This window comes from Coenobita brevimanus, chromosome 5 (genome assembly GCF_032717465.1).
Source record: "Coenobita brevimanus isolate Jiangsu-jjx chromosome 5, ASM3271746v2, whole genome shotgun sequence".
In the NCBI taxonomy this organism is placed as follows: domain Eukaryota; kingdom Metazoa; phylum Arthropoda; class Malacostraca; order Decapoda; family Coenobitidae; genus Coenobita; species Coenobita brevimanus.
In genome coordinates this window covers 34,718,144-34,744,802 of record NC_136958.1, presented here as the reverse complement: position 1 = coordinate 34,744,802, position 26,659 = coordinate 34,718,144, and the positions used below count along the sequence as shown (strand labels likewise).

Here is a 26,659-nt window from a genome sequence, read left to right as displayed (position 1 = left end):
GTTAATGGGCAGAGGTGGCTTGTAGTCCTAACGGACCCGGGTTCAAATCCCGTTGGGGCAGGGAACAGTTTAAGGGTTTGAATTTCATAAAAATCAGACTTTACTGATCGTAAAAATACCCCCTCTAATACCAATACACCAGTCCTGTATGAGACAGCCCTAGCATGTATTCAATATGGACGGTGGGTGTTAGCGCCGAAGTGGTGACATGTAGAGGTGTGCGGTACATAGGTGGGCTACTGGGCCTTGAAAGCAGGCTGTGAAGCCTATGCCCAGAGTCGGACACATTAAAAAAAAAAAAAATCTAAGTGAATGGTTCACGATCGGTGTGGGCATGCACCAAGGTTGTGTGATGTCCCCATGGTTGTTCAATATATATATGGATGGGGTGATTAGAGAAGTAAAAACACGAGTAATGGAGAGAGGGATGGCGTTGGTGATGAATGGTGATAGATGGAATATCTCAAATTTGTTGTATGCTGATGATGCATTACTGCTTGCAAGTACCGGACAAGGACTTGGTAGGCTAGTGCAGGGTTTTGCTGATGCCTGTGAGTGTCGTGCCTTAAGAATAAATGTAGTGAAGAGTAAAGTGATGGTTATTGAGAGAGAAGGTGACTCCCAGTGTGATGTCACAGTGAATGGAGAGAGACTGGAATTGGTGAGAGAGTTGAAATACTTGGGTACAGTGACAGAGAAGAGAGGAAAATGTGCAAAAGAAGTTAAAAGTAGAGTGACACAAGGAAGGAAAGTAGCTGGTGCAATGAAGGCCTTGATAAAAAACAGAGGCTTGAGTGTTGGAACTGCACAAGGCTTACATGAGGGAGTGTTAGTGCCGACTTTAACATATGGGTGTGAGACTATGATGTGGCATGAAAATGAGAAGTCAAGAGTAAGAGCAGTGGAGATGCGACTGCTGAGGAATGTATGTGGAGTACAGAGGGTGGATAGGGTACGAAATAATGTAATTCGTGAAAGGTGTGGAGTGAGGAAGTCGGTGGACACCAGAATCGAAGAGAGTGTCCTGTGATGGTATGGTCATGTGGAAAGAATGAATAATAATAGAGTGGTGAAAAAGGTATATCTGAGCGAATCTGAAGGAGGGAGGAGGCGAGATAGGCCAAGGTGAAGGTGGAAAGATTTGGTGGATGAGTGTTTGAGGAAGAGAGGTTTGGAAGTCAGTAAGGCTAAGGAATTGACAAGAGATTGAGCTGGCTGGATGAATGTTGTGAGAAGTGCGTGATCAGGATTTTTGGCGCCCCTTGTGACCATGGCAGTGTCCGAATTGACTCAATCTGATACGTTTGTGTGAAGCTGCAGAATGTGGTGAATGTTTTTGGCGTATCCTGTAGAGCCAGGATTCCGAGGGCTTGAAAGATGAGTGAATGGAAGCGTGGCCTTTTTGGATTGGGCAAGTTTGTGCTGTCTGGACATTGCTACTCCTCACCCTGCCCTTGGGTGGGAAAGGAGGTCCGGATGATGATGATGATGATGATGACTTACATAATGGAAGTAATCTGTTTGGCTTGGCATTTCTTCACGAGGTATTTTTACCTAATTTTTTCGTTTAGTTCCAGATAATTTTAGGCCTCGTCACTGCCATTTAAATTATTGGGTACTGTCATCATCAGTTCTTGTATATTTATATTTTTTATGTCTTTCTCTTGTCTCCGACGATTTCTTCAATATTCTTTGACTTCTGGTATATTAACATTATTATTTCTTCAGATAATTCTCCTTATATTTCTTGCTTGATAAATATCAACTGATTAGTGAATATTTTCCAAATTTCATCAACATCATTCACCTGTAGTAATTTTATCCGGTAGGTACTGGCAAAATTATCTTATCGAATTTAGCTTTTTCGAAAGAAAAGAAGTTATTAATACTGGTTTTAGAGTTTATATTAAATTCAAGGCTCGTGATATTATGGTCACTGTCTCTAAAATTGTCAAAAATTTATTAGATCATCTGTTGCTACGGCAATGTCTAGAGTATTATTGCCACATGTCGGTGTATGCATTGCCGGAAAATGCATCGTCTACCAGTTCTGACATACAATTCCCCGGTTTCTCTGCACACAAAGTTTTCCACTATATCAAGGATGATTCAGTTCATCGAAATAATGCGTTTTTTTTTTTTTTTTTTTTTTTTTTTGTAACAACGGAGGAAGGAAAAACAAATGAAAAAAAAAAATAATCCATACACCAAATTACTAGTGTCCTCTGTTCATAAAATATCTGTAACAGTTAGGCTTGAACAGTTGTGGGTTGAAATTTGAAGGGAAACAGCTCTGGGGGAAGTAAGTTCCAGTGAGATGCAGTTCGGGGAATGAGAGAATTCTGATAGGCAGAATTTCTGCAATATGGCTGAGTGACATTCCAGTCATGAGCGCTACCAGAAGGCCGTGTAGCACGAGGGAAGGCATGGAGAGGTGGCACCATGGACGCAACTTCGTCTGAGCATTTGCCATAAAAATATCTGTAAAATAATGTAAGGGAGGCGACATTCCTTCTTACTTGCTGGGGAGGTAGTTTATTTGTAATGGCAAGGTTGTTAATAGTTCTAACAGCTTTGTTCTGAATTTAATTTAGTTGTTTTAATGCAACCTCTCCACATGCATTCCACAAGGGTGAGCAATATTCAAGCTGAGAGCGTACATGACTCTTATCAATTATGGCTTACTGCTCATCAGCGAAGAAGTTACGTTTTTTTTTTTTTTTAGGCGATTTTAGCAAGTGATTTAACATGAGCGGTCCAGCTAAGGTCATTGTGAAGTGAGACGCCAAGAATTTCAATACTTTTGGAGATGGGAATATTAGTAGCACTGAAGGTATGTACGAATCTGGCAATATCTGTCTATTAGTAAATTGTATATATTTAGTTTTACTAGCATTCAATGAGACAAGGTTGTTTTGTCCCCATTCACTGATCATAGATAGGTCTTGATTTATGGAGATGGCTGTACTGAGTTGAAAGGTAGATATATTAGACTTTGTAAATGGGTGTCTGAGTGTGAATGCACTATGTAGTGTTGAGTCATCTGCATATGAGTGGATGGGATTGTGGGCGACGGATAAGGGATCATTAATATGAACCAGGAACAGGGTTGGCACCAGGACTGATCCCTGTGGCACGCTGGCGTTAATTGAGTGAAAATTGGAATATACATCATCTACTTTTATTGCTATTTTCCTGTCACTAAGATATGAAGAAATCAAAAGAACAAAAGACGTAAGTCCATAGCAAGGGAGTTTGGACAGCAGGGAACGGTGCCATACTCTGTAGAAAGCTTTAGAAATATCTAGGACTACTGCATGAGTTTCTCCATGTAGATCAATTGATGAATGGTATGAGTTAGGAGATTGAGTATGTCAATGGCGGATCTTTCGTGGCGAAAACCATATTGTCTATCACAAATTAAGTTGTTGGATTCAAGATGTTTAACAATGTGCTTATTAATTAAAGTTTCAAATACCTTACTAAGAGAAGATGTGACAGCTTTTGGTCTGTAATCAGAGGGATCAGAAGAACTTCCTTTCTTCGGAATTAGATGGGTATTGGCTTCTTTCCATGAATTTGGGAATGAAGTACGTATGCATACTCTGAATAATTTAGCTGGAACAGAGGCAAGTTCATGGGAACACTTTTTAAAAATAATTGGTGGAATTCCACCTGGGCCTGGAGCTTTGTTGGTAGGTAAATTGTCTAGGATGGATTTTATGTATCTTGTCTGTGTTTTAAGAGGGGCAGTTTCGGAAGAGTCAAGTTCTAGTACTGGGACATACTGGCTGGTATCGTCTACGGTAGAATTTCTGGCAAATGTATTGTCAAAATTATCCGCTTTCCTATGCGAGTCATTTGTAATGTTGCTGTCTAAAGATTTTAGTGGGGGAATGGAAGATGACCTGTTAAAGTTACTATTAAAAGAACTGAGAGTTGACCAGCATATTCTATTGTCATTAGGGTTGTTAAGTAGTCTTGATGCTTGCTTTTGAAGAAAGTTTGATTTAGCTCAATTTTTTACGGCTTTTGCATGATTTCTAGCAATTTTAAATTGAGAGAGTGATTCAGATGTTTTTGATTTTAAGTAAAAGTAATATGCTAATGACTTTGGGGCTGTTGCTCTGTCACAGTTGCCATCAAACCATTTTGGAAAGTTCGATCTTTTAGTGAACTGTTGACCTGGTATGAATAAATCTATACCAGCTAGTAGTAAATCGCAAATGTGTGACTGTGTAGAATTGGGATCACTAGAGAAGAAAGACTGCCATGGAATGTCAGCAAGATAATTTCTAAGTCTATCCCAGTTTGCCCTATGAAAGTGCCATCGGGTCACTCTGACAGGTTCAGAACGGGGAGGTGTGTGGGGGGGGGGGTTGACTAATGAAGCTCTGATGAAATTGTGGTCAGAGGATCCAAGTGGTGACAATACCTCTATCCTGTATTGATCTGGATTATTTCTTAAAAATAAATCCAAGAGATGGGCATTATTGTCAGGATTATCAGATATTCTGGTTGGTTGCTTTACCAGCTGGGTGAGATTAAATGATTCTGCAAACAGCTCGCACTCTAGACCAGCGTCATCAGTCCTGGCAGAATGCAATAACCATTCAACATAATGTATGTTAAAATCACCCAAAATGGTAATTTCGGTGCTAAGGGCAAGGTTAAGGTTACTTAACTGTGTGGATATGGAATCAAATACACTGGGTTCTGAAGAAGCATTGGGGGTGCGATAAACTACACAAATATATTTGGTAATATTTTGACAATTTAATTTATACAATGAGTAATCAAAACTGGATGAAGTGAAGTTTAAAATAGTGTCAACTGCATATTGGGATTTGATATAACAACAGGTGCTGCCCTTGTTACGGAAGTTTGTAAGGAGATGGTAACAGGGAAAACAAAATGGAGATATATCAGTAGAGGGTGAGATTTGTGGTTCTGTGAGGAAATGGGCGAAAGGGGATATGGACTGAAGGAAAAAATGAACTGAGTTTAAATTTGTGGTCAGGCCGCGGATGATGATGAAGAATAAAGCCGCACTTTAATCTCTTCGCTGATGAGCATTAGCGGAAATAGCAACAGTCGCTGCCAGCTCAGTTGCTTGATGGCGACCGGGTGGACCCTGTGCCGCCAGCCCTACCCTGCCGGTGGTGGCAATCTGAGATACCACATGTGTTCTGCCTTACTTTATTTTCACATACACTAACCTAATGCTTCTTTACATCTAACTTTGGTGATCTGTAAACTGAGCCAAAAGGAATGGACTTATTACTTTCTATGAAAATTTCGACGTACGAAGAACTTTATGCTGCACCAACCAGTTTACTGGTTTATACTGCAGTTGTGTGTTTTTAAGGTACTGCATATTATAGTAGAACAACTCTCAGTTTTTTTGCAGTCATGATTTTTCAGATATTTTATAGCTTTGTTGAAATACTTCTCCAATAAGGCGCTTGTCACCACGGTTGAACCATTCTTCTGTAATCATAAATATGTTAGGTTTTTCGATAGTTCCACAAATAATTAACTCATCTCTCATTGAAATAATATATCTCATATTCATGTACATAATATTCATAGTATAGCAGGATATAGTAGGGCAGTGAGACAGCAAAATTAGTCCTGTTTACCTATTTAAATCCTCAGCAGAGATTGCTACATTCCTACAAACCACTGATGTGACGTCCTCTTCCTCCCAAGAAATCCCCTGATTGTCTGCATGTACCTGGATGAGGTCATGTCCACCTGGCACGCCTGGTGATGTAACTACATCTTATGTACCAAATTACCTTTAGCCTCAGGGATTAGATTATATACCGCTTCGTCACTAACTGTCCCACTCTCTACCACTCTATCGGTATCTAAAGCATGTCTAACACTGTCATCCAAAATCCTACCTTACCTAACATTTCCTACAGTATTGAGGTGGAGGTCGCTTCGAGAATACATGATCCTATCATGGTTAAAATTGTCCCAAATATTATGAAATATTACACCCTCCTACCTACACAGCCCTTCTGGCCTGCTATGAATTTCTTTCCTTATATGAAGGATCTCAGAACCACTGTCAAATCCTGGTAACCAGTAAAGTGCACTTTGTGAGCACGTGAAGAATGAGCGAGCGTTTGTACATACGCTTATCTTTATAATTTCATCTTGGCGTAAACTTGCAACATTTCTGGCGAGGTAGTTGAACAATAAGAAAAATAACTGTGGTAAAATATTTACGTTCTCACGTTTTCACTCCCTCACGTTTGTGCATACAGAGAGGCGCAGTAGCATTTAATACACACGTAATATTCATATCTCTGCTCTTGACTTGCTGTGTCAACGAACTGCTTCGATAAAAGCTTGGCTGTTGATCGAGTGATAAAACCCAGAAATGGGGCTTTTACCCTTGCTGAGTTCACCCCGAAAACATTGAAATAACGTTCATGTAAAATTATGGGCGTAATACCCGATATTTAATTGTTAGAATTCATGCAAGAAAACATAGTGTTACAGCAGGAAATCTTTTTTAATTCGATTTCATAGTGGAGCATATCAATTGAAGCCCTCGATACATTCCCCTGGAAGGCTGGGATTCCAAGGGGTTTCATTGGTCTCATGAGTAAATATATAGCAAAAAATGAATTGAATGTATCTGTCACGAGTCGGCGCGTCCTACATTTCAATAAACTCGTGACATTAAACATTGGTGGGAAACCGCGAAATCTAGTGGAATCCCAGTATTTATCACTCAGTTTAGCTATCCCCGTATTTACTCAAACGGGAATGTTTTCAGGACATTTTTCACTGTTTCATAAGTGATTATCTTTGTGCATGACATTAGCACCTCCGCTGACTGATTTGTTATGGGCGTGTTTCGCTCATTCTAGCCGTTAGCAAGTGCGGCTCGACACTCTCCTCTCTCTCACGATTAGAACTCAGTTAGGATTGAAACGCCGTGAGACCAGGTCGTTCCTCAGAGGGTTCCTGAAGTCTCCACCTAGTGTGAGCCGGGAAGAGGATCAGCAAGTGTGGCAGTGTCCTTCCTCAGTAACGACGCCCAGTCCATTCCGCTTACCCCACTTGTCTGACCAGTATTTCTTTTCGTTTTTCCTAGGTTTAAGAGTTTAGCTTTTGAGTGAGTGAGTGAGTGCGATCTCCTTATTTTGAATTCATTTTGAAACATGTAACCTAAATTTATTTAATTGTAATCAATAAATTTAACAGTTCTTTTTCTTGAGCTTAATGTAATGTAAACTCATGATTTATTTCTCCACATTTAGCTTATTTTAGTTATAGATCCTAGTTTGCATAAACGCTTTGCATTATTCATAACTGGTACTTAGGCCAGTCCTTTTTATTAACTTAAATCCGTTGTGCCATCTAGGAGTTAATTGCACCAGCAAGAACCTGTTTATCATTAATAGCATTAGATATTGATTGTCAGGGGTGGAGTCACTTTCTCCAGAGGCTAACAGTACTAACAAACAGCATTTGTGAGGAATTAGTCTCTGCTGTGTACTGTTGAGAAAGTTTATAAATTCTCGTCCTTAGAGAATCGGCGAAGTAAGCCGGAATAAAGTAATCATTGCTTGATTTTCACAAGACAATTCATTGTCCTGTTCTCAAGTATTATTGAATATTATTCTTTAATACTGCATATACTTAATAACCCCGTGACATTTGGCGACCTCATTCCAGGATATTAACTCTTACCTCTAAAGCTATCCACGAGATAATACTCACTCACTCATACTTAGGTATTTATCATTAAAGTCTATAGGCACTGTCTTACTGGTGATTATTGATTCAGTTCTATTAATTTATGTAATAGTTTTCACAGTCAGTTGTTTGTTTAATTTTCTTTCTTTACCAGTTTAATTAGATAAAACTGGTCACCACTAACCTGTGCCTATATTCTTTATTCTTGATTATTGGCATTTTTCTTTGCAAAATTGCAGTCAGTACTGAGTCGCTAGTTTACTTAGACTGAGTTAGCATCATGGTGGCCAATGTCTATGTACAGGAAGCTAGAGATATGGGACTTAGCGACCCCGAAAAAATTCAAAATTACGTTCTCTCACAGTTTAATTACGAGCAACAACGTGAGAAAGATGCTCGTGAAGAACGAGAAAGAGAACGTGAACACGAGCGAAAACAATGCGAGGAACGTGAGAGAGAACGTGAACACGAGCGAAAACAATGCGAGGAACGTGAGAGAGAACGTGAACACGAGCGACAACAACACGAACTCGAGTTAGAACAAGAGTGACAACAACGCGAATATGAGCAAAAACAACGCGAACTCGAGTTAGAACAAGAGCGAGAACAACGCGAATACGAGCGAGAACAACGTGAGAGAGAAAATCAACTCGAGTTAGAACAACGAGAGAGAGAACGTGAATACGAGCGAGAACAACGAGAACACGAATGTGCCGAGCGAGAAGCACGCAAAAAACATGAATTTGAAATGTTGAAGCTCAAGCGAGATTCCTTGGCTTCAGACACATCTGGTGCAGCTGGCCCAAGTTCCACGAGCTCTCTCCCTGCACATGTTCTGGTGACCCCACACATCAAGCTTCCCCCATACAAGGAAGGTGAGCGAATCAAGCCATACATAGCTCGTTTCGAAGACATGGCTCAGCTTTACCAGCTGGATGATGCAGCTAAGTGGCTTCAGTTTCTTAGCCTGTTTGAGGGCCCTGCCCTCGATACTCTCCACAGAATTCGTGGAGACAATCTCACGTATGAAATGATGAAAGCTGCACTTGTCAAAGCATGCGGTCTCACAGTTGGCGACGCCAAGAGTCAGTTCATGAGGGCGCGTTTACAAGAAAAAGAGACTGCCGTTCGGTTTCTTGACCGGCTTACTGCTTACTTAGATGAGTGGATGGAGAAAGATGAAACTCCTTCCACACGTGAGGGGATAATTGACCTTATGCTGCACACGCAGCTAGAAAAGTCATGGCCTACTGAACTTATGGCTCAGCTTAAGATCTGCCAGGTAAGAGATGCCAGCCAAATGGTGAAGAAGGCTGATGCATTCTTCACTGCATATGGGTATCAAACTCGCAAGAAGCATACCTGGAACAGGAAACCTGATAAAACTGGGAAACCGTCTCAGACTGAACCCCAGCAACAAGGCCGTTCTCAGAATATTGGCCAAGGTCCAAAACTGCAGAAGAAGAACCAGGGGCAAAACACTAAGAAACCTGAGTGGAAGCGGTACAACAAGCAGAACCCTAACCAGCAGCAGTACCGGTATTTCAAGCAGCAGCAGGGCAAGGACAAACCACGTAACCCTCAATCTGGACAATCGACTTTAGTGTATCGGAGGCAGGAAGCAAATGCAGCCCTTATGCCACAACAAGCGTACAGTGGTGCCAACCCCACCAGTACAGGTACTTCCCCGCAGTTCACTAGTTCCCCAGCGACAGTGAACCCTCCTCCACAGGTGGTCAATGCTCCAGCTCCTCAGATGGTGAGCATGACCCCTCAGGTATCAAGTTCTCAGGGCGCCACATTTGCTGCATCGTTTGTTCCACAGTTTCACCAATGACTAGCTGCTACCTCCTCAGACCCTTCCACCAGTAACACTGCCTTTCTTGTTCAGCCAGGGTTTGTGGGAGGTGTTTCTGTAAATGTCCTGAGAGATAATGGTTCCTCAGGTTGCTCTGTCAAGCAAAGTTTAGTTTGGCCCGACGAGTACACGGGTAAGCAGATCCAAGTTAGACTTATTGATGGGTAAGTGAGATTATTCCCTGAGGCACGTATCCAGGTGGCATCTCCTTTCTACACTGGCTTACAGCTGCTGTTGTCATGGCAGAACCCTTGTTTGACCTCATTATCGGCAACATACCGGGCGTCAAAAACAGTTGCGCCGTAGATGTTGCTACTCAGACTTCGGCTGTTGCAGTAACACGAGCCGTGGCCAAGGCTCTGAATCGTGTCACCCCGTTGACCTTCGCAACGCCGCAAGATTTGATTCATAGTCAAGATGTTGTCCAAGAACAACAGTCTGACCCGACACTTGCCTCAGTGCATAAGAAGCTGGAGGGTAAAGTGATTAAGTATTCACGGGGAGGTCAAGCCAGGTTCCTTCGCAAGCGAGGACGGCTGTACCATGAGTCACAAATACCCCAGGGCGTGGTTCGACTGCATTTCGTCATTCCCACAAAGCATCGCCGGGCAGTGTTTGAATTGGGTCACTGTTCAGTCATGGGAGGTCACATGGGCCAAAAGAAAACCTCTGACCGCATCCATGCTGACTTTTTCTGGCCAGGAATGGGACAGGAAATAAAAAGGCTTGTGCGTTCCTGTGATGTGTGTCAGCGTACCACTGACCAGGGACGTGTCCATCCTGCGCCATTGAAACCAATGCCTGTAATCTCTGAACCATTCGAGAGAGTAGCAGTTGACATTGTTGGGCCAATCTCTCCTAGGGCAAGTGATGGATCAAAGTATATCCTCAGTATTGTCGATTTCAGCACATGGTGGCCTGAAGCCTTGGCCCTTAAAAATATAGAGGCCGTCACTGTTGCTGAGGCATTGATCGAAGTGTTCTGTCGTGTAGGTATCCCCAAAGAGGTCTTAAGCGACCGGGGTTCGCAGTTCACCTCTGCAACAATGAACAAAGCATTCAGATTGTTGTCCGTCCGAGGCCTGCGAACTAGGCCTTATCATCCCATGTGTAACGGGCTGTGTGAGAGGTTCAATGGGACTCTCATGAAGATGTTAAAGCGCATGGCCACCGAACAGCCAAAGGAATGGCTGCGGTTCATTGCTCCTCTTCTGTTTGATTATTGAGAAGCCCCACAGCACTCCTTGAAGTTCTCACCCTTTGAACTGGTGTATGGAAGGTCAGTCCGTGGACCACTTCAAGTCTTTCGCGAGTTATGGGACGATGAAGAACCCAACCCTGAAGTCGAGACCATCTACACCTACGTCCTTGATCTAGCTGACTGCCTCCAGTCGATGTGCAAGTTAGCTAAGGAAGAATTGATCAAGGCACGCGAAGTTCAGAAAGCCTATTATGATAAGAAGGCAAAACTTCGGAAGTTTAGTCTAGGTGATAAGTGCTTGGTGTTACTCCCCACTGCCCAGAACAAGTTGTTGGTGGAAGGGTCCATTTGATGTAGCAGAGCGCATTTCAGACCTCAACTACATAATTCAGTTGGGGAATCTTCGCAAAAGGTTCCACATTAACACGCTGAAGGCTTATCATGAGTCAAACCCTGAGGAGACTGGCCTACGAGTAGCTGATGATAATGATCAGCCACTGGAAGAAACTAGGGCAGCCGCTGTGATCCCAGCTGATGACCATGATGACGAGCCCTTAACCGCTCAGTCCCATCAGGAAGAGACTGTCGGAGATGTTTTACTTAACACTGACTTAGCATTGGGTGATTAGAATGCCAAAAGGTCACTGTTCTGTCGGTGTGCTGATGTGTTCTCTGACCAACCTAGGCTTGTATAGGTTGATTGTCAAAAAATTGAGTTGACCAGCGATACTCCTGTAAAGATTAAGCCATATCCGATTCCCATGCGACTACTGGGCGCAGTAGACAACGAAATTACTGACATGGAGATTGCAGGTATTATTGAAAAGTCCTCATCTCCTTACTGCAATCCAATGGTAGTAGTCCACAAGAAGGATGGTGGAGTCAGGATTTGTGGCGACTACAGGAGGCCCAATGCAATCACCAAAGTGGATGCTGAGCCGATGGGTGACGACATTGCCATCTTCTCCAAGCTGGCGGGGTCACGATATTTCACGAAGCTCGATTTGGTGAAGGTATTCTTCCAGATTCCCCTTCACCCCGAGAGTCGTCAGTTCACTGCCTTTGCTACTCCTAGGGGGTTGTATCAGTATAAAGTCCTCCCATTTGGACTTAGCAATTCCCTAGCAGTATTCAATCGTGCCATGAGACAAGTGCTCCATGGTATCGTAGGAGTAGAGATGTTCATTGATGATGTCCTCGTTCATTCTGCCACATTGGAGGAGAACCTCAGACTCTTGGAAATTGTCTTCAGTAGACTTCGGAGTTTCAACATGACTGTAAAGCCTAGCAAGTGTAAAATTGCTCACAGTGAGGTGGAGTTCCTCGGACATATTGTTGGTAACAATCGCTGCAGGTGTCAGGGTGACAAGATCAGGAAGGTTAGAGAAGCCTCAAGACCCGTGACCAGGAAACAGGTTAGGGCATTCCTTGGCCTAGTGGGGTATTATAGGAGTTTTATCCCCAACTTTGCTCTCATTGCCCAGCCTTTGTACGAGGTGCTATGGAAATATGCTCCAAACACCATTGAATGGGGAGAAGCGCAAGAGATCTTTTGCCGTCCTTAAAAACATATTGTGCAAGAAGCCTATTTGGCAGTTGCGTGATTCCAACAAACCTTTCATACTGCGCACTGATGCTTCACAAGATGGAGTAGGTGCCGTATTGATGCAGGAATCGGAAGGTGGAATCTTCCCAGTGGCATACCACAGCCCTAAGCTAAAACCCGCCAAGAGGAATTACAGTACTGTTGAGAAGGAACTCTTGGCCGTGGTTGATGGTGTTAAGAAATATTATTATTTATATTGAGCACCATTCACTCTGGAAACTGATCATATGCCACTCACTAGTCTCAGCACGACCAAGACGGCTAACGTGAGATTGACACGCTGGACGTGTATTTACAGTAGTTTAACCTTGTTGTGAGATACATCAAGGGAAGTGATAACGTAGATGCAGACCTGATGTCTCGCCTGCTAACTGCTGACTAATACGGGCAACTGTTATATGCTGGGTTCCGTAAGATAGGCGTTCTCAGAGATTTGAGTAATCCAAGGACCAGCCTGGTTCCCAGTTAAAAGTGTACCAGTAATTGCTGACATCTTGCCCGTTGGTCCCACAGGACACGTTATGTCCAGGACCTGTACTGTATATACATGTATACCATAAGTTAATGGGGAAGTTTAAGAACCCTGCAGAGACAGTCCGAGGCTGTGTATGAATTACCTTGTGGAACATCTCGAGCTGTGGGCCTCTCTGAGGATTCCCAGAGAATGCACAATATCCACACGAGTGTTCACACCCACGGTGGGTGTTAAAACGTGACCTGCCCAAGATTGCATAGCGATTCTCAGCTTCCTGTCATTAATCATAAGTGTAGAGTTAGGTTAACTAGTAAACTGCCCGTTCTAAGAGATTTGAGCAATTCAAGAACTGACACGTTTCCTGATTAATAATGACATAGGTACTGATTGCTAGGCAGACAGAGAGAAATGACACTTTTGATGCTCCATCTTGATTCCTTTCGCAGGTGCAGCTGGTGGGTGCAGCATTCCCGTGCAGAACAGCTGATCGACCCTGACGCATGCTGCCGCCTCTTCTCTGCCTCATCATCATCATTTACTATTGATTTGCATTATATAATTTTACACGTAGGTACAGTTACACCACAACTGTCACACCTACACCATGTATTACATACATCACGCTACATAACAATTAGTTGTTAATGTAAATGTAGCGAACTTTTCGCTCAGTTTGACCTGAGTACAGGATTTTTCACCATCGTCATGGAGTTTTTCCCTCAAGCTTGCTTCTATTAACATAAATACGAGTTTTTTTTTTTCGCTCACTGGCGACTGTGCCTTTCTCCTGTAGCGGGATAGCACACACACACCACAATGTGAATCTTGTATAACTGAGTTAGGATATATATGTATATATATTGAAATTTTTTTTCCCTGAGAAAAAAAAAATCATTTTTGATGGGGCGTAATGTCACAAGTCGGCGCGTCCTGTATTTGAATGAACGCGTGACATTAAACTTTGGTGGGAAACCACGAATTCTAGTGAAAATCCCAGTATTTATCACTCAGTTTAACTATCCCTGTATTTACTCAATCGGGAATGTTTTCAGGACATTTTTCACTGTTTCATAAGTAATCGTCTTTGTGTGCGACATTAGCACCTCCGCTGTGTGATTTGTTATGGGCGTGTTTCACTCATTCTAGCCGTTAGTAAGTGCGGCTCGACACTCGCCTCTCTCTCACGATCTGAACTCAGGATTGAAATGTCGTGAGACCAGGTCGTTCCTCAGAGGGTTCCTGAAGGCTCCACATAGCGTGAGCCGGCAAGAGGATCAGCGAGTGTGGCACTGTCCTTCCTCAGTAACGACGCCCATTCCATTCCGCTTACCCCACTTTTCTGACCAGTATTTCTTTTCGTTTTTCCTAGGTTGAAGAGTTTAGCTTTTGAGTGAGCGAGTGAGTGCGATCTCCTTATTTTGAATTCATTTTGAAACATGTAACGTAAATTTATTTAATTGTAATCAATAAATTTAACAGTTCTTTTTCTTGAGCTTAATGTAATGTAAACTTTTTTTTTATTACTCCACATTTAGCTTATTTTAGTTATAGATCCTAGTTTGCATAAACGCTTTGCATTATTCATAACTGGTACTTAGGCCAGTCCTTTTTATTAACTTAAATCCGTTGTGCCATCTAGGAGTTAATTGCACCAGCAAGAACCTGTTTATCATTAATAGCATTAGATATTGTCAAGGGTGGAGTCACTTTCTCCACAGGCTAACAGTACTACCAAACAGCATTTGTGAGTCTCTGCTGTGTACTGTTGAGAAAGTTTATAAATTCTCGTCCTTAGAGAATCGCCAAAGTAAACCAGCATAAAGTAATCATGTCTTGATTTTCGCAAGACAATTCATTGTCCTGTTCTCAAGTATTATTGATTATTATTCTTTAATACTGCATGTACTTAAAAACCCCGTGACAGTATCTACTGCCTTCTGAAAGAATCTCTTCTATATCTCACATAATAAAAAAGTTATTAGCCTCTGAAAACCAATGCGGTCGGGCCGTGTTGTGTCGGGCCGCTCATTTCTCAGCTGAACTTAGAGTAAAAATCGCTTCGCTGGCTTCCCACTCTAGCTCATAACGCACGACAGATAACCAACTTCTTACGGCTTTCCTTAACTTCCTATTATGGCCCCTATACTAACGTGGCTTAAGCTACGTTGTTTATTTCTATGTAAGAAAGGCCGAGTCCTCTGAGGCGTTGTTGACTAAGTCATCTACTTTATCGATCAGAGAGAGAAGAATGGGAGACGTGGGGCTAACTGAAGTAGCCGACCTAGAGTCAGGTATTTTAATTACCGAGACTACATTCCCCTTTCCTCTCACTCACTCTGTTTGTCTGTCTGTCTGTCGTATAAACATGACTTAACGACTCTAATGAAACCTTTGATTCCAGTTATACACAGCATCCAGGTACTTTTTTTCACCACATCTCTCTTTCTGCAAGGATGTGTGTGTGTTTGCATGCATCTCTCTCTCTCTCTCTCTCTCTCTCTCTCTCTCTCTCTCTCTCTCTCTCTTCATGTATGTATGTATTGTACTTGTGTCTTTCTGACATTTTGTATGTCTGTCAGTCTGTCTGTCTGTCCTTGCCCCCCCCCCCCGTTTCCCCTTCGTCTTCACTAGTTCTTTCTCATTCCTGTTTTTACCAACCTCTTCTCCGTTCATTTTCTCTCACTTTCCCTTCGCTTCATTATCTAAGCCTCTTTCATTCTTATTACCCCCTTCTCTCTCTCTCTCTCTCTCTCTCTCTCTCTCTCTCTCCACGGCTGTAACGTTTCTTACTCCCCTCCATTTTTACCCTATCTTTTCCCTCACGACGTAAAGCTCTTTTCTGTCTGTGTGTCGTACTTCTACACTATCAGGTGAGTGTGTTTTCTCTCACCAGGTTTTAAGATTATGTCATCGGTAACTGATTTTTACAGCTTTTTCGATGTTACTTGTGTATTTTCAACAGTGATCCATATGCCTCAGTCGATCTATCTGTTTATCAGCATACCTATATATTTATCTCTCTCTCTCTCTCTCTCTTTGTCTATGTCAGTCTATCTGTCTGTCTATCTTTCTCTTTGTCTACGTCAATCTATCTGTCTATCCATCCACATGTCTATCTGTATCTACTGTCTGTGTCTGTTTATTTGTCTGTCTGTCTACGTCTCTACCAATGTCTCTGTCTGTATATATTTTGATTCGAGGCATGGCTTCTGCTGTCAAGAAAACGTAAGTAGAAGACCAGTTAGCGCCTTTGGCAGTATCTGACGAAAGAGGATAAATTGCATTCACATCTCGGCGCTTGAGACTCGTGACACCATCATTATTCCATCGCAGTACCACCACATAAATTTATGTAATAATTTTGGATTTTTTTTTTTTCAAGGGTTTCCCTTTCTCATACATTATTTCTTTCCATTTTCGAGAATCTAAAATCCTTGAATTTAGACTTCTTCGTCCTTTTCCAATGTTGCGTTTTCGTTTTTATTTCTTATACACACACACACACACACACACATATATATATATATATATATATATATATATATATATATATATATATTATACATACACACACACACACACACACACACACACACACACAATCGAGTCAATCGAGGCAGACGTGCGACATCAGAGCTCCGTACCGAACCAACACGGCGAGTGGCATTGCCTAAATTAGTATCTTTGTATGAGTCAAGCTCTGTACCAAGTTAGACTAAATGATTTTTCATTATTAAAAGAAAAAAAAAAGTTTAAACAAGACTTGTTCAAACAGAAAAGAGAACCAAGACGAAAGAATGCGCTGAGTCATCTTAGGTTTGTTTAGACTACAGCAGCACGGGGAATGTAAGTACATACTCTGTACTTTTAGTATTGCAAAATGGATACATACTTTAGTAAAGCAAATTTGGAAAAGAAAAGGGATAAAGGTAGAAAGCAAAATGATGATTTCTACCAAGAACTGGTTGAAGTGGAGACTCACAATAGACTGGTTGAACGTGTAAACAAACTAGAAATGGCTTTCAAAAATGAAATTGATGAAATAAAGAAGCAGATGCACTTGCAAAAGGAAGAAATAGGAAAACTAGGAAGGGAGGCCAACAAGAAAGACACAACCATCAATGAACTAACAGTGGAATTGAGTACACTTAGGAAGAAAATGAGTGAAATGGCAAGTACAGTAGTCAATCACAAGAGTGTTATGGAAGAGTTCAAAAATGACAGAGACAATTAGGCAAGTAAGCAGTCTTATAGACCAGAGCAGTGATATTGAGGAGAAGATAACACTGGTGAATGAAGCTGTGCAAAGCTACAAAAATGATGTGGAAACCACGTATGCTGAAATGATGAAAGTAAAGAGAGACTTAGAAACAAGGGTGGAGGAAAAAAGCATTAAACAGGAAGTGAAAAGAATAATCCAAAACAATCCAAAGTTAGTCAAAGATTCAGTAGATATAAACAAATCTATAGTAATCACTGGTATAGAAGAGGAAGAAGTAAAAAACAAGAGACAAAAAGGAGATGGCAAATGTAATGAGCTTACTGAAAGAAGTATCAGAGGAAATCTGTAGTAAAGACATAGAGGAACACAAAAGGTTAGGGAAATACGAGAAAAGCAGGACAAGACCTCTAAAGGTGACTTTCCAGAGTGTAAAAACTGTGGAAGAGATACTAAAAAATGCAAAGAATCTTATGGAAAAAGAGGAGTTCAAAAATGTATGGATAAAAAGATGCCTAACACAAGAGGAACTGGAATTACTGAAAGAGAAAAGGGAGGAAGCAAAAACAAAAAATAAGGGAAGATCAGAAGAGGAGAAGAAGAAATTTTTTTTTTTACAAAGTAATAGGATTGCAGGTACGAAAGTGGTACACAAACAGGATGAAATAATAAGGAGGAAGGTAGTAAAACTATGTCATGACAAGTATGTAAACAAGATGATAAAGTTGATGTACTCAAATGTGGATGGAATGGTATCTAAATTATTAGAGATGAATGATTATGTCAGAGAAAATGAACCACAAATAATATGCCTAACTGAAACAAAATTAACACCAAGGATATCCAATGACATACTAAACTTAGAGGAATACAATATATGGAGAAGAATAGAGGAATACAATATATGGAAGAGAGACAAATTTAAAAAAAGGAGGAGGAATTATAATATTAACTAAGAAAAATCTAAAAAGCAATGAAATAAAACTAGATATACCATCACAAGTAGAGCTGATTGCAGTAGAGATCAACACATCTGAAGGGAAAGTAATTGTAGCTAATTTGTACATGCCACCCAGATCAAACACATGGGAAAGAGATGAATATGAGGACCTGGCAGGGAGTACAATTCAGAGTTTAAGATCATTACTACATAAAATGGAAGAGAAATCGGAAAGAATTATACTAACTGGGGATTTTAATACAAAGATAAATTGGAATACTCTAGATATAATTAGCCAAGAAAGCTGTTGGGACCAAAAGCTCCTGGATCTCGTGCAAGACTTTTTCCTAACGCAACATGTGAGGGAAACCACCAGAAAAAGAGGACTTGATGTACCTTCAGTGCTATATCTAATATTTACTAGGCAAGAAAATGATATTGACAGTTTAATGTATCACCCTCCACTCGGCAAAAAAAATCATGCAGTACTAAATTATAACTTCAGGATAGCATATGACATAGTTAACAGCAATGAAAATTACAAAAAGAGCCTAAACTATAAAAAGGGAAATTATCAAGACCTAAAGAAGTATTTCTTAGAAGTTGATTGGGAAAATGAGCTTAAGGGACAAGATTTAAATGCTGTATATAAAAAATTCTGTTTATTTTATGAAATAGGAGTCCAGAAGTACATCCCACAGCACAAAGAAGCAGATAAGAAAATACAGAAATGGTTCAATACAGAATGTGAATAATCAAAAGAAAGAAGAGATTTGTTGTGGAATAGATACAGAAGACACAATAGTGAAAGGGCGTATAATAATTACAAACAGGCAAGAAACGATTATACAAGAATAAGGAGGGAAGCCCAAAAACAGTTTGAGGAGGATATAATAATAAAAGTAGTGATCAACCAAAGCTGTTTTACAGCTACATCAGAAGCAAAACCAAAGTAAAAGATATAATACAATCCATTACGGACGAGAGAATCACTTATACACAAAAGAAAGATATTTGTGAAGCACTAAATAAGAATTTCCAATTAGTTTTTACAGAAGAAAAAAATTTTGAGAGGGACAATGTGGAACATGCATGTCCAGACATACTACCAGATATACAAATAGCAGGAAAAGTAATACAGGAGGAGTTAAGTAAATTAGACAGAGAAAAAGCAAGTGGTCCTGATGAAATTTCATGTTGGGTACTACGAGAATGTGCAAAGGAGTTAAGTAAACCATTATTTTTAATTTTCAAGAAATCTTTGAGTCAAGGTAAACTACCTGATATTTGGAAAAAAGCAAATATTGTCCCCTTATTCAAGAAAGGAAATAGACAAAATCCACTCAACTACCGACCAGTATCACTGACCAGTGTTGTAAGCAAGGTATTAGAAAAGCTTATAAGAAAAGCTTGGGTAAATCATCTAGAAGAACACAGTATGATAACAGAAAGACAGTTTGGTTTCAGAAAAGGAAAATCATGTGTTACTAATCTGTTGAGCTACTATGACAGAGAAACAAACACAATACAGGAAAGAGAAGGATGGGTGGACAGTATCTATATAGATTTCAAGAAAGCTTTTGACACAGTGCCACACCAAAGACTTTTATGGAAACTGTACCATCAAGGAGGAATTCGAGGCAAATTGTTTTGTTGGATGCAAGACTTTCTCATAAAAAGAGAAATGAGCTGGGTAAAGTTGAAAGTTGGAATACAAATGTGGGCGATTGTGTGTGTATGCGCCAACGCAAGATCGTGCTAGAAGAGTGAGAGAAGAGTTCTGGACAAATGTAGAAGTGTGCATGGAAAAGTTTGGAAGGAATGATAGAGTGTTTTTGATTGGTGATATGAATGGTAAAGTTGGGAATGTGAAGGTGGATGGAATAGTTGGTGAGTGGGGTGTGCCTGCTGAGATAGATGAGAATGGGAGTGCGTTAGTGGACATTTGTGCTGGGAGGGGGTTGGTGATAGCCAATACCCTCTTCAGGCATAAAATGATCCACAGGTATACATGGCGAGTGATGAGAAGGGTGGGTGGTGAATTGAGTGAAAGGAAGGCAATGATTGATTATGTGTGTGTGGATGAAAGGATGCGAAGATTTGTAAGGGATGCAAGAGTTAATAGAGGTTGGGGGAGTGGACTTTCTGACCAGTACTTGGTGGTGACCAGAATCAAGGTCAAATTAGAATGGAGAAATAGAAGAAGGGAAAGACGAGAGGAAGGAGTAGTTGCAAGGAGAGTGGAAAGGTTACAAGAGGATGAGAAAAAGACAGAGTATAAGAGAGAAGTGGAGGAACGATTGGGCAAATATGAATTGGAGCAGCTGGAAGATGTGGAAGGTGTGTGTAGCATATTTACAGAAGAAATATGTGCAGCATGTGATGTGGTGTGTGGAAGGAAGAGAAGACGGAGGGGGGTGCAAGGAACAGCGTGGTGGACTGAAGAGGTGAAACAGGCTGTGGCACAAAAGAAGAAAGCATACAATGAATGGATGAGAAATAGGGGCGTGGAAGAAGTTGAGAGGCGGAAGAGAGAGTTATATGTAGAAAGAAGATTAGTAAGAGTAAGAAGAGAGTGGATGAGGAATTTGGAAGGAATTTGAGTGTAAAGTGCAGGGACTGTAAGAAAATGTTCTGGAAAGAGGTGAAAAGAGTAAGACAGGGTGGAAGTGAAGTTAGCAGGGGAGTGAAAGATAAAAATGGTAGATTACTAGTGGAGAAGGGAGAAAAAGTGAGCAGATGGAAAGAACACTTTAAGGAATTGTTGAACGTAGAGGATGGAAGTAATGCGAGTATAAGTGGCTGGGGAATGGGTTGGAGAAGGAGGGAGGTGAGAAGACAGGAAGAGATCAGTAGGATAGAAGTTGTGGAAGCAATGAAGAAAGTTAAATCTGGGAAAGCCCCAGGAATTGATGGAGTGTGTGGTGAAATGCTGAAGCATGGGGGAGAGATAGTAGTAGAATGGATGTGGAAGATGTGCAGATTAGCCTGGGAGGAAGGTAGAGTCCCGGAGGATTGGAAGTCAGGTATAATTATTCCCTTGTACAAAGGAAAAGGGGAAAAAGAAGTGTGTGGTAATCATAGGGGCATTTGTCTTCTTAGTATAATAGGTAAAGTGTATGGTAGGATACTTATTGACAAAGTTAGAGAAAGAACAGAGAAATTAGTTGGAGAAGAACAGGGATTCTTTAGGAAGGGAAGAGATTGTGTAGATCAGATATTCATTCTTAGATCTTTAGTGGAAATGTTTCTAGGGAAGGGAAAGAAGTTGTATGCAGCTTTCATGGATTTGGAGAAAGCATATGACAAGGTGGATAGACAAAGATTGTGGAAAGTGTTAAGAATATATGGAGTAGATGGGAAGTTGTTGAATGCTGTGAAGAGTATGTACGATGGTGCAAAAGCTGCAGTGCGTGTGGATGGTGAACTAAGTGAATTTTTCTCTTTGAAAGTTGGGTTGAAACAGGGATGTGTTATGTCTCCATGGTTGTTCAATCTGTACATGGATGGGGTAATAAAAGAGGTACAAGGTAGGGTAGTGGATGTTGGAGTAACCCTGGTGAGAGAGGATAGTGTTTGGAAACTCCCTGTACTGTTGTTTGCAGATGATACTGTGTTGTTGAGTGAAGACGAAGGAGAGCTGCAAGGCTTGGTGGATGAGTTTGGGAGAGTGTGTAGGAAACGGAATCTGAAGGTGAATGTAGGGAAGAGTAAAGTGAAGGTCTTTGAGAGAGGTGAAGTCAGTGAATGTACAGCGAGGTTGGATGGTGAGGAATTGGAAAATGTGAGTACGTTTAAGTACTTGGGTAGTGTGCTGAGTAAGGAAGGAGGTTTGGAGGGTGAAGTGCTTGAAAGGGTACAGCAGGGAAGAAAGGTTGCTGGTTCTTTGAAAGCAGTGATAAGAAACAGGGAAGTGAGCATGGAAGTGAAAAAGTTACTACATGACAGTATTGTGATACCAACTCTAACGTACGGAAGTGAAGCTTGGACGTTGTTGGATGGACACAAGTCAAGAGTGAGAGTAGTGGAAATGAGTTATTTAAGAGGAGCCTGTGGAGTCACATGGAGAGATAGGCTGACGAATGAGGATATAAAGGAGCGTTGTGGTGTTGATGTGGATGTGATAGGGAGCGTTATGAGGAACACACTGAGGTTGTTTGGACATGTGGAGAGGATGGAGGGTGAAAGACTGACGAAGAGAGTGTATGTGAGTGAGGTGGAGGGGGGAAGAGGGAGGGGGAGGCCGAGGATGAGATGGAGGGATGGGGTGGAGAAGTATATGAGAGAGGGGTGTGAGAGTTGGGAGCAGGGTACTGAAATGGCGGGGGACAAGGCGACTTGGAGGCGATTTGTTTGTGGCCACCCCAAACGGGATTGAGGCGTCTGGCATATATATATATATATATATATATATATATATATATATATATATATATATATATATATATATATATATATATATAAATGTGTGTGTATATATATCTAGTATATATGAATGTGTGTGTGTGTGTGTGTGTGTGTGTGTGTGTGTGGGTGTGTGTGTATAATATTGTTGAGTTTAATCTCTAGTATTGGTTTTTCTTTGGGTTTCGAATCTCGTTTTAGCTTAGTCATCTCATCTGTAACTCAAAGGGCTAATTATATGTTCAAGACTAGTGGTGACAACTGCTGTTAATTCCCTCACATGCCTGAGAGAGAGAGAGAGAGAGAGAGAGAGAGAGAGAGAGAGAGAGAGAGAGAGAGAGAGAGAGAGAGAGAGAGAGAGAGATTGAATCGTAAAAGAAATTGGAGGGAGAGAGAATGTGTAAAACATATTTGAGAGAGAGAGAGAGAGAGAGAGAGAGAGAGAGAGAGAGAGAGAGAGAGAGAGAGAGAGAGAGAGAGAGAGAGAGAGAGAGAGAGAGAGAGAGAGAGAGAGAGAGAGAGAGAGAGAGAGAGAATCGTAAAAGAAATTGGAGGGAGAGAGAATGAGTGAAACATATTTGAGAGAGAGAGAGAGAGAGAGAGAATACTGGGATGTGTGGTTCAGTTGGAGTCTTCTCAGTTATTGTTTTTGTTATTTATTAAGTATTACTGTTGTGCTCTGCTTGGAGTTGGCCACCTTGACCATGGCAATGGTCGTGAAGCGAATAAATAATCCTGTACCTTCACCTACTACAAAAATGAGACACACACACACACACACACACACACACACACACACACACACACACACACACACACACACCACTCCTACTGTCAGTCACACTTCTAAGCACTCTTATTCCTTTTTTCTAACAAGTATTGCTACCACATCATTTTTTCTTCTTTTATTTAATTGTGGATCATACCTACTGCAGTGAAATGGCAGAACTGCATTGAATTTCCAAAAAAAGACCCATACTTATCAATAATCATATAAAGAAAAAAAACTGGAGGTGCTAAAGTTATAAATTAGTGTGAAGGAATTGGTTCATGAATAATAACGTCGTCCAATCAAAGATTTATTATGAATTTCAATTATTTAAATTATCATACATCCTTTGGTCCCTGGTAGTTCTTTCCTTCATTAACACTCACTAATCGGTGTCATTTTATTTTGGGAACGTCCAGATAATGACGTTCACTCAAAGATATTTTATTTTTCTATTTTTTGTTTACTTTTTAACTGGAGGGGATTGGTATTGCATTCATTAACACCTTGTTTACTAAGGGATCGTAAATTGAACATCATCTCAGAGCAAAAAAACTAGAAAAAATGATGCAACCATACTGAATGGATTAATGTAGCTTTATAACTTTGCACTTCTTTGGCACGTACCCTCTCTTATAGCGCTTTCCTTCCTCCTATTCCTCGTCACTTACTTTTTTTCTCTTCCTCGTTACTTCCCCTCCTCCTTTTCCTCGTCACTTCCCCTCCTCCTTTCCCCTGTCACTTCTATTCCTTTCCTTACACCTTCTTTCCTTTCTCTTTTTATGATATTTTTATCCACATGTCTCTTGCTACTTCTCTTCATATCCCTCTCCTGCTCATTTTTTCCTTTTCATTCTCATTTCCCTCCTGCCTTCTCCTCACTGACACCTTCTTCTACATTTCCTCTTTCTTCCCTCTTGGTCCTCCTCTTCCTTTCTTCTGTCTTCCTCACCATACTCTTCCCTCTCTTCCTCACTCTGCGCGTCCCTCCTCCTCCTCGTCCTCACACCTCTCCCCTACTCGTTCCCCTTCTTTGTAATTTCTCAGTTCCTTAGTCTGTGTCCTCCTCCCCCCCCCTTCATTCCTCACACCCTACCACCTCCTCCTCCTCCTCCTCTCCCTCCTCACATACAGCATCTTTCCTCTCATCCTCACATCATACTTCCTCTTCTTTCCCACCTCCTCCTCTTCCTCCTCACACACAGCACCCTTCCTCTCATCCTCACATCTCAATTCCTCTTCTTCCTTACCGCCTCCTCATCCTTTTTCTCCTCCTTCTTCCCCTCTTTCCCACATCCCAACAGCTTCTCCTCCCCTTCATTCATTGCACCTCCAGTGCATCCCTCCTGCGTCGTCTTAGCGTACATGGCAGCGGGATGTGTGCGTGTGGAGTCCAGTGGCAGGAGAACTGTCTGGATGGCTTTCCCTGGCACAGTGAAACTCGCATACCCTCCAAAATCAGTCTTGTAGCTCACCTTCACCGCTGACTCATCCCTGCCCACCAACACTTACTGTTAGTTAAACTATTTTTTATTAATGTATCTGGATATCTCAACAAGATGGTCAAGTCTACCAGGCATGTAGCATGTAAACATTTTACTGTGTGGTTTGTTGTTGCTGTTTAACCCCGGCCAGTCTGGTTGAGCAGACCCGTGGGCCACAGGTAAGCAACTGCTTCTATAGGGCCTTCCTGTAGGCACAGTGCAGTACATACATCTAGTAGGGATCCAGCACCCCTTTGTGGTAGACTGCACCTGACCAGGGTCAGATTAGCATCTTTCCCATGGCGAGGTGCAGGAAAATACGAGGAAGTCTGGCTCCCGGGTGGATGCTGCAGTTGTTCCATCCAGGGTGGACAGCATCACCATGTATATGCTCCTCGTCAGTACCTTCGTGATTGGTAATGAGAGAAAGTATGAAAAATAAAATGAGGTGTCGGATAGTGTAAAAGTGTAGGGGGTTATATGAGGGTGTGTAAGCTAGTGTGAGTGTGTGCATACAAATCTCGAGAGAACTAACATGTTAAGGATGACCACCACCAGATGTCTATCAGGGTGTATGAAGGCGGTGGTGTACAGACGCTCCCCTCCACCATCCCTCACCCAGGACGGTACTGCTACTGACCCCGACGGTACGAACTTACTGAAGTGACCCATAGCGTAGAACATCGGCTGCTTGTAGAATTCATCTTTTTCCTTCAACCAAGGAGAAGAAAGTTGAATCAGTGAGTATGAGTGTGCTAGATACACTTAAATCGCATTCTGCCTCTTTTGAAATGCTGACTGAGGCTTGGCTTAATTAGTGCAAAGCATTGAAGGTCTTGCCACACACTTCCCTCAGCAAACAGAGTTAGAGCTACAACGAATCAAAAAGGGGTAGATGACTGGTGCAGGTTCTAAGTGGTTTTCATTATTAGAGAGCTCTGAGCATGTAATGGGGATTTGATCATGTATGCAACAGTGACAATCATACACTGGTAACCCCTAGACCACCAAACTACCAGCCACCTAAAAAGAATGTGAAAAGAAAGGAAAACAAAAGCTTCTACTCCATAAATGAGCAGGAAGTGGAATTTATGATGACACTTAAAAAGATAGATAAATAGATAGATAGGTAGATAGACAGATAGATACAGATACAGAGAAAAAAATATGTATTGTGCACTGCTGCCGATTATGGTATGATGTTTTTACGCTAACCTGGCCTAATATTGCCATCCCCCAAACTTGAATGGTGAATGTTAATATCAGATTAATACTAGAATATGATGCTAGTTATGAAGAAGTGTCATGGAAAGGACGTAGAGTTGTAGTTTTTTTTTTTTTTTTCTGCCACTGACCTACGTGAAATATGCTGCAAAAGGATGAAAATCTGGACCAAGTTAGCGTAAAAGAAGTCTAAAGAATGATTTGTCTCTCTCACCGGGTTGATGATGATGGGCGCGTCGACAGTGTTACCAACCCAGTTTGGTCCTCCAGTGGTGTCCAGGGCCAGGTTCCAGTCCACCCAACCAGTCACATGCTGGTTCACCGTCTGAGGGACACATTGGTTAGATGGTGGTGGTGGTGGTGGTGGTGGTGGTAGTAGTAGTAGTAGTAGCCGTATAACTATGATGATGATATTTATGACAAGGATGATGACAATAACGATGGTGACGACAACGATAATAATGATGATGATGATGATGATGATGATGGGGTCTGTACCGACCTGGATTATATTTCTGGCGTAGAGTTCCCCCCTGAGCCATGACCCCAGCGCCACAGCCTCATGCAGCCCATCCATTCCCGGCACTGACACACAAAATAAATAAATAAATAATGACAAGAAGCAGTTATGCCAATTAATTCCAGTTATGATATTTGACAGCACACCCGTTACTTAACTGTGATACCGACCTATACTGTAATTAGCCCATTGTGACCTAAAATGAGGGGAATATTAGGTCAGAGGTCACCGATATTC

General features: G+C 41.5%; 1 protein-coding gene across 1 annotated transcript in view; it reads right to left on the bottom strand.

The window, feature by feature from the left end:
* LOC145398729 (lysosomal acid glucosylceramidase-like) overlaps window positions 1-26,659 on the bottom strand; it is a 62,816-nt gene that overhangs the window by 2,941 nt on the left and 33,216 nt on the right. Inside the window, exons 12-15 of the mRNA XM_080271530.1 lie at window positions 26,405-26,487; window positions 26,117-26,227; window positions 25,214-25,389; window positions 24,489-24,688 (exon numbers count right to left, since the gene is read on the bottom strand). Coding sequence (XP_080127656.1) covers window positions 24,489-24,688; window positions 25,214-25,389; window positions 26,117-26,227; window positions 26,405-26,487 — 570 coding nt within the window. The remainder of the gene's footprint in view (window positions 1-24,488; window positions 24,689-25,213; window positions 25,390-26,116; window positions 26,228-26,404; window positions 26,488-26,659) is intronic.